This window comes from Alligator mississippiensis, chromosome 8 (genome assembly GCF_030867095.1).
Source record: "Alligator mississippiensis isolate rAllMis1 chromosome 8, rAllMis1, whole genome shotgun sequence".
NCBI lineage: Eukaryota > Metazoa > Chordata > Crocodylia > Alligatoridae > Alligator > Alligator mississippiensis.
Window position 1 is genome coordinate 72358703 of NC_081831.1, and position 17840 is coordinate 72376542.

General features: G+C 43.4%; 1 protein-coding gene across 1 annotated transcript; it reads right to left on the reverse strand.

Moving 5' to 3' along the window:
* Window positions 1-4785: 4785 nt before the first annotated feature.
* On the reverse strand, window positions 4786-14792 carry MCTS1 (MCTS1 re-initiation and release factor). Its single transcript, XM_006260020.4, has 6 exons — window positions 14651-14792; window positions 11895-12047; window positions 10964-11061; window positions 9672-9805; window positions 8575-8642; window positions 4786-5012 (listed from the first exon to the last, which is right to left on the reverse strand). The coding sequence occupies exons 1-6, from the start codon at window positions 14659-14661 to the stop codon at window positions 4931-4933; spliced, it is 546 nt and encodes a 181-aa protein (XP_006260082.1). The 5' UTR covers window positions 14662-14792; the 3' UTR covers window positions 4786-4930.
* Between the last annotated feature and the right edge of the window lie 3048 nt (window positions 14793-17840).

Consider the following 17840-nt stretch of genomic DNA (forward strand, 5'->3'; position numbering starts at 1 on the left):
CACTTTCAAACTCTTTCTTTCACTGTAGAGCCTGGAGCAGTTGTCTATTCTAGAATTGACATGATAGCAAACTACTCCATTCTTATGCAGACAGTAAATGCGAAGAAACAGCCACTTCAGAAGTACCATGTCAGGGTTGCAGTATCCACCAATTGACTAGACAGAATTAGTTTTAAAGAAAGACATACATGTCTTTATTCTTGTCTGTGCGCTTTGATGTACACTCCCATGAGATGCATATCAGAGTATGCACCTAAGATGGTGTGGCATTGCTATTGAACCTTTCTAAAATACCTGTTTGTTTTCCCTATGTGCTGTTGAGGTATAACCTGCACAAAAGAAATCTGGTTTTTGTTCCTCCTCAGTTCAGGGACTGTTCTTGGAAGAGAGTTGTGGCATTTTATTGGCTGTGGAAGCTTGAAATGGTTAAACCTTGTGTTCCAATTAAAGGCAACAGAGTTGAAGCTTTTACTGCTACACCTTTCATTCCATATTGTAATAGACATTACCTGCATTAGTACTCCTCACTTCTGTCCCATAACACATGTACCTTTTCCCATCCTCAGGATAATTACTGGTTATGACTGTAGGTCTATCAGCACCTTCATATAAGTGCCCGGCCAAACATGGTGGATTCACACTTCTATAAAAAGATCAAGGCCATGACTACAGAAGCAAGTGGATTAAAGGGGGATTTCTTTGTATTACTGTAAGCTGGCAAGATCTACTGATAATAGCACAGAGAAATAGGTAACATGCTGTGAAGCTTAATGGCACTACGTGGAACCTGATTATGACCTACTTTCACATCTTAGAATTTTAATTCATTTTTACAACTGCTGTGATACAGTTCAAGTTTACTTTCTAACTTGTCTGCCTGCTCCCTACAAAAAAATTTTAAAAAAGGGTCTTCCTATCATCATATAAGCCTTCAAGTGCTGGTACACAAGAAACTTCAGACAAAAGCCAGCTTCAGCCGGTGATCAAAGCTGGTTTCTCATAACACTCAAATCTGTGAAAGTTAATGGAAACATATACATTTTATAAGAGAGGAAATAATGCAGCTGTTGTTTCCTGTCACTTCTCTCACGTGACAGTTTTTGTAGCTACATTTTCATAGTCCATTTCATCTATAGATCTTATAAATTACTAATTGGTTAGCTCATACCTCTTTTAGAGATTCTTAATGTAATGATGATGCATCTAGATTCAAAGAGTGATTCAATTACAAAACAGTAAAAACCATTTTAATAACCCATTCATGTACAAACCCAAACCCCTGCAGTTTGCCATATAGTCTTTATACATGTTCATTAATTAAATCTTCAGGATTCCTTTGAATTGCAACTATGGTGAGACTAACACCATGTTACTGGGTAGCTTTGTGTGACTTTGGTTTACATAATAGCAAAAAAGTTTTCACTCCTGTTAAGAATACGATATCTATGGTATTATGGAAAGAGGAGCTAGAGTCTATTGAAATGCATTAAAAGTTATGGCTTATGCAAGAATTAGAAAAAAAACACAGCTTCCAGTTGTAGCCTGTTAGATCTATTTAAAAGAAGGTGTATAGTCTAACAGACATGCTAATGTGTGGAACTCACTGCTGTTGCTCTTAGTTAAGTTACACATTAATTTAATATTTGAGCAGGTTCAAACACTACAGTCCCCTGTAATAATTGCAAGTTGCACCAAATAGAAATTTCTTCCATTTAAGTCACTTACCCATCCCACAGCAGTTCCACAAGATGAAGATTCTGTCACTACTTTGGAATACGAAGACACTACCGTAGGCATTTGTTGGTTGTAGAATCACCTCAGCCATGTGAGCCTCTTCTGTAAGTGTCCAACATCATTATGAGTAGCTGCCATATTTTACCCCTCTTACCCCAGCTACACAGAATATGCAACTGTCAAAGGCAGCCCTTTTAGAGCTGGCATCTTTATCAGGGATTGGTTGAGTAGCTGTTTTCTTCACTCAGGTTTTTAATGTTAATGGGTAAAGCCACATTATAATCCAAGGCCTAGCTTGCACCTAGTTTCAAGCAGCATAATGAGGGCTGTACTTTCAAATTGATATCTTTAAATTGTTTGCAGACACTTTGGAACAAATTCAACTAAGTTACTGATAAAAGAATCTCTTGGGCAGGGACATGCCCAGTTAACTCTCCCTTTCATGGAATCATAGAAGATTAGAGTTGGAAGGGACCTCAGGAGGTCACATCTAGTCCAGCCCCCTGCTCAAAGCAGGACCATCCCCCAACTAGATCATCCCAACAAAGGCTTTTTCTACCCATGTCTTAAAAACCTCTGAGGATGGAGATACCACAACCTCTCTGGGTAGCCTGTTCTCATGCTTTACTACCCTCCTGGTGAGAAAGTTCTTAATATCTAATTTAAACTTCTCCTGCTGCAATTTGAGCGCATTGCTTCTTGTTCCGTTGTCTGCCACCACTGAGAACAGTCCAGCTCCATCCTCTTTTGAACTTCTTCAGGCACTTGAAGGCTGCTATTAAATCTGCGCCCAGTCTTCTCATCTCCAGACTAAATAAACTCAGTTCCCTCAGCTTCACCTCATAAATCGCATCCCCCAACCCCCTCACCATTTTTGGTGTCCTCCACTGGACTCTCTCCAAATTGTCCACAGCCTTTCTATAGCAGGAGGCCCAAAGCTGAATGCTGTACTCTAGATGTGGCCTCACCAATGCAGAATAGAGGGGAAGAATCACTTACCTCAATCTGCTGGCAACACTTCTACTAATGCAGCCCAGTGTGCTGTTACCCTTCTTCACAAGAGAACACTGTTGGCTCATTCAGTTACTGTCCAATGTAACCCCCCAGATCCTTTTCTAGAGCTGCTGCTTAGCCAAACAGTCCCCAGCCTGTACCGATGGTGCATGGAACTGTTCCACTTCAAGCGCAGGACTTTGCACTTCTAACTGAACCTCACGAGATTTGTTTTGGGCCAGTCTTCCAGTTTGTTGAGGTCTCTCTGAATCCTAGACCTACCTTCCAGCATATCTACTATTCCCGCCAGTTTGGTGTCATCTTCAAACCTGTTGAGGGTAAACCCCTTCCCATCTTCCAAGTCACCGATGAAGATAGCAAATGAAACCAGCCCCAGGACCAACCCCTGGAGCACTTCACTTGATACAAACTGCCAACTAGACATCGAGCCATTAACACCCTCCGAGCCCGATGATCCAGCCAGTTTTCTATCCACCTTATAGTCCGTTCCTCTAACCCCTGCTTCCTTTACCCGGCCTTAAGTGAAGATTTAGTTTTAACATTAATAAGAAAGAAATAGTCCCACTACAGCAACAGGAGTCAAAAGGGGAAAAATTAACTCTACTATCCCCTAGAAGAGAACAGTCTACCCCACTGCCATGTTTAAGAGGTTTTCATATTAAGAAGGGGGAAAAAAAATCTGGCTTCATAAATTCACTAGTGCAGACGGAAATGAATTCACAGAGGCACATAGTATAATCCCACATACTCATAAGGGTCAGTGAAGATTTATTATGCAACTTGAAGACCAAATGTACCTCTCTTTTAAAATAAGAAGTTAGCATGAAAAAGAACTTTTCTTTTTCACCAGTGCTGCTGTGGTAACCACCATAGTTTTCTAGCTTTCATTCCTTTTCCTTTGCTAATGGATAGCTAGAGCACTTAAACTTTTCTTTTTGGAAGTAAATTCTTTAAAGTGATTTGAAGATTCTAAGTAGCATGTTAGGTAATATATTTAAGGAAACTGTAGAATAAGTGAAGGGTAATTCTGTCACTAGTTCTTGGGAAAGGATCTCAGTATACTGTGATAGCCATGCAGACAACAATAAAGCTCCTTCATAAACATTAAAACCTGCATCTCTAAAATTATTAGTTACAGATTTGTAATTATAAATCCTTCCAAAGTCATGTAGTTATTACATGAGTGGTTACAAAGTTACCTTCTGAAATGGTTCCAGGATGCAGCCTCTTTCTGTATGTATACTGAAGTAAAATAATCATTGACCATTCATGAGTTGGGTTAAGTTGGAGTCTAATTGAGATCCATTTCAAAACCTGACCCAGAAATACTAATAATTTCTGTAAAACAATTATCATTATGGTTTGATATATCTGCTGGACAGCAACACAAAACATGTAAAGATCCTACAGTCTGTTAGGCAACTAGCTAGTACTTAAAAAACAGAAGCCATTAAAAGTTGCCCACTGCCACCACAAATCTGTTATCTCTGAAAACTGGTCAGTCTCAAACATTGTGTAATAAGTGAGGATTTGTAAATGACACCCTGTATCTCCCAAATATGAACCCCCGGAGGAAAGTCACATCTATAAACAGTGCATTTGCTTTAAATCCTATAGACTGCCTGCATCTTGAAATGAAAACAAAACTATTAACATAAATCTACTCAAGCTGATAAATGTTTAATAATAAATTAAATCATATTTAACAAAGTATAAGGCTTTTTTTAAAGTCTATTTTATATGTTCAAAATTTAAGAACTGTATAACAGACAATCTAAATCTAAATCATCTGTTAGCAGAGGCAAATGAGTTGTGGAACAGTGTTAGGATATAGGCTACACCCAATTTTTATTACTCGGCTAGGAAAGAGCATTGAATTCTCTCTCTTGACTTCTCCTCTTCACAGGAAATATTCTATTTACGTTCATGAATGCACTTTTTTTTTTTTTTTTAAATCTTCAAAAATGTTGAGAGGATAGGTTTAGCATAAAAGCTCAAGGATTGTAATAAATGCTAGAAAACTATTGCAGCTAGCAATACGTTAGCATTCACTTGATTTATTTAGCATAGCCACAGAACAAAATAATTTGTACATTCAGTCACATTAAAAACAGAAGGAGTTACGAAGCAGTCCACATTTAATCTAAGTGCATTCCTTTGGAGTTGCACAGTTTCTTTTGTTTCACTTGTACGTCTTCATATGCCAAAGGCCATCATTTAAATAATGAATATTTTCAATGCCAATCCCTTTGTTGACTTTCTCACTGTGAAAGGAAGGGAAAAGTGTAGAGGCAGGTTTATTAGTTTGCAATTCTGTTAAAAACAGTATACCACCTTTTCAACATATCCTGAACTTGCCTTTAAGTACCTTAAAAGTACTCAATGGAAAAATAAACCTCGAGGTAGGAATCAAATGGATGATACACCAGAGACAGAAAAAGTTTGGTGATAAGCTTAAGTTCCCAATTATTTTTTTTAGCAGTGGAGTGTTGCAGGAAAGGAGAGCAAAGACTGCATCCTTAACAATGAACAACTTTAGGCTTCACTTCAGGTGAACAGTTTTACCAATCAGGTTATTTGTGTCACCAAATGGACTTCCGTTCAGTCCATAAAGTGCATAGATCTATATGCCTGTGGATCTATATGCCCCTTCCCATACTAAATTTCCACGGCATCATCATCCTTTCTTGCTGAAAAGGGGGAAATGTGCAGTGTCCTCCAAAGCCCATGTTTTTAGTCTCCTTAATGAAGCATCAAGCAGCAGCAGTGACCTATGATCATCCCTCTTCCTAGTGACCTAAATCTGGGCTTCTGACTCTTGTCTAGAATTAAATCTTTCACTTAGGACCCCAACAGCTCAGATAGCCAAGGCCAACACCGGGTTCAAGGTTGAGCTCTTCAGTGTGGTTGTACACTAGATTTAATACATACCTCTACCTCAAACTACCTTTGAACTTTTCATCCAATATCACAACTTTGTTGCTTTCTTATAACATTTAAAAAGGTCTGCAATGAATAATTCCTTTGTATGAAACAGTCTGTGATATTTATCTATTGCAATCTAAGTCACCATCAGGCCATATTCGGTTTTTGTGTCACCCTAGCCATTTGTAACTGCACCTTTGAGGGCATCTTGTTACTCATTCAACTCTAATACTTGCTTATTTTCTACTAAATTATAATCAACTGATGGAACACTTGGTGGCATGGTCTCAAACTGAACATATCACTGGAATCCTGCATTTGCAAGTTCTAATTTCAGCTGAGCTACCAAAACCATGGTTACAAACAAACTACTTCACAACAGCTTCCTATTTGTAAAATGAAGGTAACTACCCCCTGAAAGTCAATTACAAGCACTAACAAAAGCACCTGAAATCTGCCCAGTGCTAGAGATGTGATATTATTGTTGCTTAAAGTATTACATGAAATCAAAACGGAGTAACAAAAACCATGCCTTTTGCATTAATTTCCTCTCCATTAGTTTAAAATAGGTGATGCATAGGATTTTACCGCTAATCAGAAACAGGACAGCGCACACAATTATTCCAGGTTTCTGAATTAGAATGGGGACCTCTGGAGACTTTCACTTTGAGGGCAACTGCCCCATTAATCTACTAACCTGCCCAACCGTAAGCAATTAACAACCTTCCAGCATAGCTTTCTAGTGCACAACCACCAAAATAGTGGGACATCAATACAGTAAAAGTCAACAGCAGATGATGAAACAAAGCACAGCCGTAACCCTGCACAGTGTCTAGGTTATGTCCAGTCTCCTTTTCTTTATTTTCGTTTCTCCTTTCTATTCTACTTATCTCTTGGGGTCAGGGAAGTGTCAGCTGTTAAAAGCGCTGAGCTAGCAAGTAGGCAATCTGTGCTCTAGCTCCAATGATGTTCAATGACTTGCCAAAGTCACTGCAGACCAGGGACCGGAATGCAACTTCCCCTAAGTTGCAGTATCTACCCATGTCTCAGGGCTGTTTCATAGTTGGTAGGGTTGGAAGGGACCTGAGCAGATCATCAAGTCCAACCCCCTACCACAGCAGGAAAGAGTGCTGGGGTCAAACGACCCCTGCGACGTGTTCATCCAGCCTCCTCTTGAAGACCCCCAGCACAGGAGCCAGCACCACTTCTCTTGGAAGCCAGTTCCAGATCCTAGCCACCCTGACAGTGAAGTAGCGCCTCCTGATATCTAGCCTAAATCTACCCTCTGCCAGCTTGTGACCGTCATTTCTCGTCACTCCAGCAGCATACCTACAGGCTGGGGAACTCACTTCTCGTCAGCGCAGAGGCAGAAAAGGATCTCGGAGTCATTATTGATGCCAAAATGAACATGGGCCGACAGTGTGGGGAAGCGGTCAGGAAGGCCAACCGTACCTTGTCATGCATCCACAGATGCATCTCAAGCAGGCCCAAGGAGGTGATCCTCCCCCTCTATGCAACACTGGTCAGGCCGCAGTTGGAGTACTGCGTCCAGTTCTGGGCGCTGCACTTCAGGAGGAATGTGGACAACATGGAGAGGGTCTGGAGGAGGGCCACCCGCATGATCAGGGGTCAGCAGGGCAGGCCCTACAAGGAGAGGCTACGGGACCTGAACCTGTTCAGTCGCCACAAGAGAAGGATGAGGGATCCAGTGGCCGTTTACAAACTGGTCGGGGGGGCCAGCAGGGATTGGGGGAGTCCCTGTTTATAGGACATTATAAACATATAAAGTATTAAATTAGCAAATAGGGAGAAATTCAGAAGTTCCCAAGTCACTTATGCACTTTTGGAAATTTAACAATAATTGTACTTCAGAAATAAAAGATACCTTCCTCAGCCTGCCTTGACAACTAGAAGAAATGTCCCCTTTCTTTTCACATTCTCTTTCATGCTTCCTCTGGTAGGTTTTTCCCCTTCATTTTCTCCCTTGAATGGGCCTCTAAGTTTCAGGAGAGCTTAGCCAAACTACCTAATCAGCACAAGGAGGAATGCCATGCAAAGGAGATGAACAAGGTACAGAACAGAGAATAAGGACAAGTAGCAGAGAAGGGCCAGTGGGACTCCTAATCTTTGCATGCACAATAACATCAGCATGATGGATTCCAGCCTCCTAAATCAGTGGTCCTCTTTTTTTTTTTTTTTTTTCTTTTTTTTGACTCAAGGCACCCCTCCATAACTTATAAATTGAGCAGTTCCCCAATTTCAAAAACTGTATTTATTATAGTGCTTACTTGGTTGAAGAGGGGCTGGGAAGAAAGAGAAGCAGGTAGCATGGAAAAGCCTGTGCTACAGTGGAGGGGGCAGGGGGAAGGAGTAGCTGGAAGGAGTCTATACTTATCTCCTCACCAGAGTCTGTGCTTATCTTCCTTATCTCCTCTTTCCCAGCAGTACCCTTCAAATGCTGTCAATGATACCCAGTCTGCCGTGGCACCCTGGTTGAGGAATCACTCTCCTAGATCCTAAATTACAGCTCTTACTCAGCACACAATATCCCATCAGGTAACTAACAAGCATTCTATGCAGAGATGCTCCATGTTCTTGACAAAAAAAAGTCAAGCAATGGAAATTAGCAAGCCAATACCAGTCAAGTGACAGAAAAAAGCTTTATTCTCCACTTCTCTCAAACAAAAGGCATACACAGACACAGTCTGAGATTTTATCCTGCAGATAGAGGGAAAATATTTTTTTTTATTCCCCATACTTAAAATGACTCCCATGAGAGGCCTCAATGAGTTTTGTATTTGAAAAGATGGTGGTGCAGAAACAACTTAGAAACCCTTACTACAATCTCTCCATTCCACAAAGAACGGAGGATTATGACAAACAGCAGGTTGTAAGACTTACATGTCCTCAGCTGACATCTTCATGACTCCAACACACAGTGCATGTTGTTTTCCTTCTGCCATTATTGCCTACATGCTATAGCTAAGGAAAACGGATTTTAAAGAACAGCATCTTGCTACAAAGTAAAAGCAACAAAAGAAGAAATACCTTGCCAAAGATTGCAATTGAACTCTTGCCCCTTTAACATAAAATATTTGGGAATATGAATGCTTAAGTATATTAGACTGCCGAATCACCATGCACAAGATACCTGCAGCTGTTATCATCTTCAAATGACAATTAAATCAAAGAATTATATAAAATGTAACAACACAGTCATCCTTGCTTCCTCTGCCCAACAGAGAAAACAACGTTCCTTTCCCCTCCTAGAAAAATAATGTACCTATACCTGGGACATCGTTTTAGATTTCCTTGTCAGGAGAAAAGAAATGAAACATTACCCATAAATAAGTCAGATAAATCTTCATTTTCATCAGGGGCAACACTGTGAGATGCTAACTAACCCTGCTTTAAAAAAAGACTTACTAAAAGCTACAGAACATTAGAGGCATTTGAGATCATCAAGGCTAGCTATCACCTTTCCCCTTCATATATGCTGGAGTCCAGCAGGCAGCATGGAGCAAATTCCCAGCACCAATGAGATTAATTACAAACAACGTCAACTTCAGTGGCATCAGGATCTCTTCATTATATGGCTGAGCAAGGCTTATGACCAGTATCTTCTCACTAGCTTTTACACAGTAAATTCAATCTCTCCTTTCTTGCTTCTCTTTATGCTGCTTTGACTGATTTAATGTTGGGGCCAATTTGTCCATCAAGATATTTGTTTTAGATTAGTGAAACAGGACCCTGGCTGTTTGTGAGCATTTAGATATAAGTTACCTCATTATTACAGTTTTTCCTGTGTCCCCAAACCCAAACAACTCATTCACTCTGTAGCAACAATGGTCCAATGCCTCTACCCCTTAACAAATTACTAGACACTCAAGTTAGCAAAAAACAAAAGTAATTGCAATTCATATTAAAATATTGAATACACAAGTAGAAAATTCTCTTGTATCATGGCAAACAAAGTATACCTGACCAAAAAAGGATACAACAACCGTATCAGCAGCAGCAGGGTAAAGTTTTGCTCCAGGAGACGTTAAGCCAGGACACATTATATTAGCTCCACTGAGTACAAATTTAATGGCTCCTTTATCTACTTGTTGATGTGGTAAAATAAAAGGATCTAGAAAGGATAGGGGAGGAAGGAAATGAAGTATTAAATATCACCACAACATCAATTATTCACGTCGCTGAATGGGTGTGCACAACACCTCCACAGTCTACATGCAATCAAAGGTATTAGAGCAGTAGAAATTTGAGATTTATCGCTCCACATTGTTGGAGGAGACCAGGAAAGCAGCCAAACACAAGTCTCCCACACAGATCAACACAAAAGGCAACAATTTTGGTAAGGTTTCCTGACAGCACTGCTACGTAAGTGCTTAACACTGCTACAGTCACCTCACAAAAACAAATCCTCTTCTGAACAAAAGCTAAAGCCTAAATTTGTCAGGATCCAAACTGTGAAGCTTGCAAAGATTCAGAAGGACAGAAAAGTGGAAAGGAAAGACAAGTGCCACAGAAGTAGCTAACTCTTGCCAAGCCACGCTTAGAATATTGCAAAGAGTTATGAAAACTTTACTGGAATTGTCCAGAACAGCCTAATTTACAAGCTGAAATCCCATTGAATTTAGGTGCTCTTGGCAAGGTTATCCTTTGCTACCAGGATAATATAAACAAGAAACATAGAGAAGAGCAGCCAAAGTATCCAAGGCATGGATTCAGATGTTTCAGAACAAGGGACAAGAAGAGAAAGAACTTGATCATCCCTTCTCCATGGAAAATGCACTTAAGGGCATGTTTTGTGGTAGCCGCTTACAAGTATTTAAAAGAAACAAAAAAGGTTCTAACAAAACACTGGACAGAATAAAAGAGGACACATCCAAGAAGAAGGAGATGAAATTATAGGAAGTTTAGACCAAATTGCAGGAAAAAAATCTCTCTCAAGAATTTCTGTAATGCTCTGCCCAATATAGTTCTTAAATATCACTATTTTCAATCCAACGACATTTTGGAAACTTGGATATTTAAGAACTTAACTGCCCAAAACCATACAAAAATTCTAAAGGGGACAAACCTGCACTGACACAGAAAGACCTAAGTGATGTGGTGGGTCTTTTTTCACCTTTATGTTACTGAAGTGAGCCATTCCTGTATTTTTTTTTTGTATTGTTTTAAGTACGAGATGTAACTGAAAGTTTTGTGACCTATGGTCATTACAGCAGCTACCCAAGTACCTCACAGACGCTATGTTCCCTCTGGCAATGCCCAGTACACTTACATTTGTGAAGTAACCTTAGCGTCGGGTAAAAAGTCCCTTCTCTTTGCCTGAAGAACAGCAATTCTCCATTTACTGTGAGGATTTCTATATGTTCATGGCTGCAAGATAAGAGAGTTATTCTAATAGTCGATTAATTCTTTAGGGTAATGTTTATTGACAGAATATTTCATAGAAATCAATCCTTCCTGCATCTCGCTGATGCACAGCAAGTCACAAATTTTCTTGTTAACTTTGTATATTGTGTCCTTCAATATAGTCTCTCCTCAGCAATGATACACATCCCCTATATCCCTTCAGTCACTAAGTTTAGTTTCTCTGTTTATAAAAATTTAACATTTTATAGTGAAAAGCAAGCACAAATATACTAGACATTGTATAAAAATAGAATCAACTGAATCATACACAGAAGTCCAAAAGTGGAGGGGAGGGAGAGGGGGAAGAAGTGCTCCTGGAACCTCCATCTAAATATTAAACCTTCCACATCTACAAATTAAAACAATTCGTATGTGTGGGTACTCCAGGACCAGCATTTTGCTTAAACAGATTCTCCAGCTTTCCACTTCCCCCTAATGCACTCTTCCCATAACTAGTTATCCACATAAGAGCAAATAAGATGTGAAGATTTTTTTTTGTACATGGCTAAGAGATTCTCTAGAATAATTATATTCAGTATTCCTTAAGAGCAAATCTCCCACCGAATGGTATTTTGGTTCTACAGATCACTTGATAAATTAACCTTCCCAAATTGTTGTGATGCCCAGTATCCAAAAGATACCATTTGTTAAATTAAAGACCTTACATGCACTCATATCTAGAATGCCCAAGAGAAAAGTGCTTCTCAAAACAGACTGTGTTTCAGTGAAGCTTAGTAAAAAGCAAAGTAAATAAATATCAAGGCAGTTTGGAAGCTTAGATTATAAGAGAAACTTACCATCTTACTATTTTGACAGGGTCTTTCTTTGGCATAATTTGGTTTAGCCATGGTTCAATAACAGGAAACTGATCTATCAATTGGCTCTTAATGCCTTTAATGACTGATGTTTTCAACTGGATGCAGTTGGACACATTCTCCTTTTCATCAAATCTGCCAAGTTAACGATAGAATTTCAGAAAACAGACTTTCGAGTGTGCGATATGCCATACCTGGTCACTATTTTAAGTTTAAAAAGCACATGCAAAATCTCTCTCAAAACCTTTAGCAGCACTGTAGTTACCCCATTTCAACAAACTGTTATAATTCAGTGACTAATATGCTATTATTTGTATTGTGTACTTCACTTACATGCATATCAGATAGGTACCTAATTTGTAGAGGTGCACTGATACATTGGTCTGATATCAGATCTGCACCAATATGAAGGAAATTGGAAATCGGCCGGATAGATACCTGTGCGTGCGCGCAGCCACAGGCAGCGAGGAGCACAGGCCGATAGCTTGGAGAGCTACGTGCAGCTGGTCAGTCTGTTGTGGTAGAAGGGGAGGGGAAGAGGGAAGGGGCGTGGGGGGGGCCGCAGATCAACGTCCCCCACAGCGAGGGAGAGACTGGGGCAGGGGCTGGGGCAGGCACTGCCCAGCCAGGGAGGGACGAGACATAGGACAGAGCCGTGGCACATCCAGGGAGGCACGGGGAAGGGGGTATATGTGCCCCCTGAGTCTGCGCGAGGCAGGACAGGGGGGCTGCAGCTGCAGACTGGAGCCTGGGCTGCTCAGGGCTCCTCTCGGCAGGGACTGGGCTCAGGGCAGGCAGCAGCAGCACTGGGTGGGGGGGCTAGGTGCTGCAGCCACCCCAAATTTCACCATAACCCCCAACCCCTCCTCCCAGCACTGCTGTCACCTGCCTGGTGCATCCCCAGCTCAAACCCTGCCTCCACCCATGCACTGGCAAAAGCCAGGGCTGCACCAGGCAGGCAGTGCCGCTGGGAGCAGGGGGAGCTATGGCGAAATTTGGGGTGGATGCAACACCCCACCCCCCCCTTTCCCAGCACCACCACCACCCACCCCAAGCCCAATCCCCGCCAAGAAGAGCCTGGCGCAGCCTTGGCTTTAGCCCACCCACCCCATCCCACACACATCCAGGGGCATGTCACCCCCCTCCCTGTGCCCTCCCAGGGTGCACGCAGTGACAGGAACCGCCCGCGCCCCCAGCACAAGCCGCAGCTCCGTCCCACACCCCACACAGCTGGGCAGCATCTTCCCCTATCCCACTCACCATGGGGGGCACTGATCTGCCCCCCGCCCCCTTTCCACCATAACAGACTTACCTGCTGGACTCAGCTGCATCAGAAATCAGATCAGTATTGGCCAATATACCTCCTTAAAAATAGGCTCAGTATCGGCCCCCAAAATCTCTACCGGTGATTTGCTTAACCGCTTAACATAATACCAGTCCCAACTCGTTAAATTATGATAAATACCCGTTCTCCACATAGCTGCTAGCGCATCATTCAGTCCTGCCATCTATTCTGTAACATCACTGTACAATTAGCTATATCATGAGCAAAGCTGACTAGACCTCCAGGCTTCCCAAAGCAGCTCTAAACTAAGGCCTTCCAGTCTCAAAACAGCTATCGAGGCCTAAAGCACCCTGCAAAACAAGGTAAGCAGTCTTAATGAGCTGCAAAAAATTTGGCACAGACTACTCTAATAGCCAGTGAGTATGGTGACACTGAGTTCATTAAAGCCCATACTTCCAGTAAATAAGTACACATCCTTTTTCCAGTACTGGGGTAAGCCGTTACATGAAGAGCGTTACATGGACTGAATGCTGCATTTATACTATAGCCACCCTACAATCTACAGGAGCGGCTCTCAACCTTTTCAGACTGACTGCACACCTGGTCAGACTCGGAGCACCCCTTCACAAGCCCTGTGAATTCAGCTGCACCCCATTTCTAAACGACTCTATTTACGAGTGCCGATCTCTTTGCAGAGAGGCCGGGCAGCAGGAGGCCGGGGAGAGCCCAGCCTGCCCTTATATGCTTATCTCCTTGCACCTCCTGCAGGACCCTTCAAAGGATCGAGGCAGCCCAGTTACCTCCAGGCACGGGTCCAAAGCACGCCAGCATCAGTCGAGGCAGCGTTTCTCAACCTGTGGGTCGCGACCCAAAAGTGGGTCGCAAGAATATACGAAAGGGCCGGAACAAGATTTAAAGACGGATTCTCCTTCAAAAGAGTGGGGGAAACCGTGTCTTTTGCCTTGCAGGCTCACAGAGCCCCAGCCTACAAGGGGCCGCTGGGGCCCCCCCGCCCCACACACTGGAGGGCAGCAGGCCAGGAGCAAGGGGCGCAGAGTCGGGACTGCCCGTCCGTGTTGACCAATGGGTCCCGGTGCCAAACAAGGTTGAGACCCGCCGAGCTCAGGGGCGTGGCGACGCAGCGCAGCCTTCACACCGGCTCGGGGCCGGCGCCCGGCGCCCCTCCCACCGCAGCGGGTCCCCGGGGCGCTGAGGCGCAGGGGCCGGGGCGGTGGGACGGATCCTGCGCCGTCTGCCCACCCGAGGCTGCGGTGCCCTCGGGAGGAGGGAAAAAAAAATCACCTCCGGAGAAGTGCGTGACCCTCTCGGGGCCAGGGAAGGCTGTCACCGCTCCGGGACCCGCGTGCACGGCCTTCTCCCCGGGCCCGGGCCTAGGCCTGCTAATTCCGCCGCCCGCTAGGCCGCCTCCCCCACCCCGCGCGGCTGCACTCACTTCTTGAACATCCTGCGGGCGCTGGGTGCCGGCCGGACGGGGCGGCGGGTCCGCGGGGCGCGGCACGGGCATCCACGGCACCCCGCTCGCTCGCTCGCACGAGGCTCCGCACCCTCCCGTCGGCCCCTGCCGGAAGCCGGCCGCGCTTTACGGCACGTCGCGACGCGCCAGGAGAACGGAACACGGAAGGCGGGAGGAACTACCGCTCCCGGCGGGCCCCGCGCGGCGCGCGCAGGCGCAGTGCGGCCTCCCTGGGCCCAGTCCCCAGGTCTCGGAGCAGGGGTGGGGAGCAGGGCAGGCTGCTGAGTCCTGGGGGCAGGGCCTTTCTCCCTTACAACGTAGGGTGTGAAGCCACCCTGAGCACAAACACCGCGTGTGTGGCAGCGATTCCCAAGCAGGGAGCCGTGCGGTGGCACCCTTGGGTGCCTCGAGAGCCGCTCAAGGGTGCCCTGGGCTCTGTCAGGTGCACAAACGTATGAGTCGCAGGATCAAAACCCAAGGATTTCAAGTGGGAATCTAACCTATTGTCTCTCTAAGCTCTTGACTGCAGGAGAACAGATCCAGGACTTTTCCAGCCTTGAAAAAACAAGTGATAACTAAGAGCTGGCATTTTCTGAGGCTAAAGAGAGGTGCCTTGAGTGTTGAGAACCGCTGCACTAGGCCTTACCGCTAGGCCCTCTCTGCTTTTCCAGACACTCACAAGATTTCCTGCTACAGCCCAGGACACCTATGGATCAGAAAGTTGGACTGCCTGCCCCCTGAATAAGGCAGCTCCTGAGACCTCCTCTCTCCACTACATTGAACAGGACTTCAAGGGTCATTTAGACCAGCGGTGCTTAATCCCCAGCTCACGGGCCAGGTCTGGCCTGTAGAGCCGCATAATCTGGCCCAAGGTTTTCCCCACCAGTCAGGAAATTTGGTGGTGGGGGAGCAATGGCAATTAACACCACCACAGCCAGCTGCCCTCAAATTAAGCCACATGCAACTGGATTAGCCCACTAGCCCTGCATTGAGGGATTAGGCCCATTCCTGCTCAATTGGATTGAGCTGTGACCCAATCCAGCTGCATAGAAATGGCCTGGCCAGGGCCCAGTGCAGGAACAGCTGGACCAGAACCCAAGGCAGCTGCATCCAATCTTGCTGGGGCAACACTAAACACCACGCTGGGCCCGCAAGCTGGATCCATCCCACAGATGGACCTAGAATCCATCCACCCCGCATGCTGAAAAAATCAAGGACCACTGATTTAGACTAAATGCACAGACAGACAGAAACTTCTTGTTCTTAAACCACCCAGACAGATATCTATCTAATCAGCCATTTCTTCACACTCTCCAGTCAAGGACATTCCAGAATATTAAAAGAGAATCTAAAAGTTTACATCTTTGTAGAGTACTAGAATGGCAGTTATAGGGCTTTGATCTGATCTAGAAGTCTGTGTGTGAAAAGAGAGACCCTAGAATTTAAGAAATTGGAAGTACATTTGGATTACAGTATGAGCTATGGTCTAGCTGAAGATTCGTTCTCTGAGTCTGCTGTTGCCAAGGAGTGATATAATAAGGATCTGGACTAACAGCAAGCAACATTTTTCTTCAACAAAAACCTCATCAACAAGTTCTTTAACAACAAGTGCTGTTACATAGGAGGCTAAAGTAAGTGTCAGCGAGGTTCCCAATATTCTAGACTGAACTAATTTTTTACCCAACACCCAATCCTTCTTTATATTGTGTATCACAACATCGTGGTAAACACACTCAGCAAACTTTAGATCAGGTCAGCAGAAGCTTGGTTTGTTAAAGAATGCATTCTGGACAGACTCATACACAACTGGAGAACTGTGAAGAGGTCTGACCTTGTACAACAGGTGAGGCGAGTTCATATAGAAAATATGACATCATAAGCATAGCAACAACATATACCAATCAGCATTTGTCATGACTTTGTTAGTAAAGCGCATGTCTTATGTTATGATTATGTTAGCAAAAATTTTACTATCTCTTGTCTAACTTGTAACTTAGGGTTCAGTTCCCATTTTGGGCTGACTCAGCAGGCTGGTTTGTGGTTACTTTTGTGCTAAGCTTTTGTTTTTTTACTAGACCAGGGCAGGATGGTCCCCATTTTGTGTTAGTCTGGCAGTTTTGGGTCATGCCCTTTTGACTTCCTCATAGCCAAGCTGGGTATATGTTTTTTTATTTATTCTTACATATAATGGAGATTCAACTCCATTTTTCCCTTCTTCCACAACAATAAAATGCAATGTAAGATTTAAGGAGACCAGATTCAAGTTCATAAGAGACACGGGTAACAGAAGAGACTGGAGCCAATCAGAAATACTAGTAGCCAGGGAGCCAGGTCATGCAACCTTCCTGTATTTATCAATCACATTCTCCTTATTGGAAAAGCCATCAATATGGATTTTATTCACATGACAAAGCTCCCTAAAGTCTGAAGAGGTCTAAAGCAAAAGTTTAATCATAGTTTCCATAGGTCAGTAAATGAACTGGTTAAAGAATTAATTTCTCTCATTAAACTAACTGCATAGTAGCTTGAATGTGAAAGACCTATAGCCTGTCTCCCTAGAGTGCATTTCTAGTAGGACTTTTTTCATTCTGAACAAATTGGGAGACAGAATTTCAATTAGTGCCATTAAAAATCAATTAGTCTATAGGCTAATGCATCTTATGGACTTAGTAATCTTCCCTTTCTAAATTCCATCTCAAAATTCTTAGGTAACAAAATGCAATTGTATATCACCTTAATAACTATTTTCTCTCCTTTACATTATTAACATATTTGTAGAAAGTGGTTCTCTCATGTCCCTCAGTCATCACATACTTTCACGACATGCATTTCGCTCCATTAAGGCCTTTTCCTGTGAGGTGAGGCTCTTCGCTCTCTCAGAAGTCAGTCCATCTAGTCATTTTTATTGCTTCTTGTAGTCATTTTTCCCCTAAATAGTTTGTACTTTGCCTCAATATTTCTGCACAGCTGTAACTGATTGGAATTCAGTCACTAATTCTACTGATGATGTTCAAGAATTAACAGAATCCTGCTTATTCCCTCTGAGCTGCTCTGGTTCTCTAACAGTAGCCAAAGCCAGCAAGGTACAACCTGAATACACACAGGGAATAGCTCTATTAAGTAAGGTATTATTCTTAGATTTTCCTTTTCCAAAAGGAAACTTTGCCCT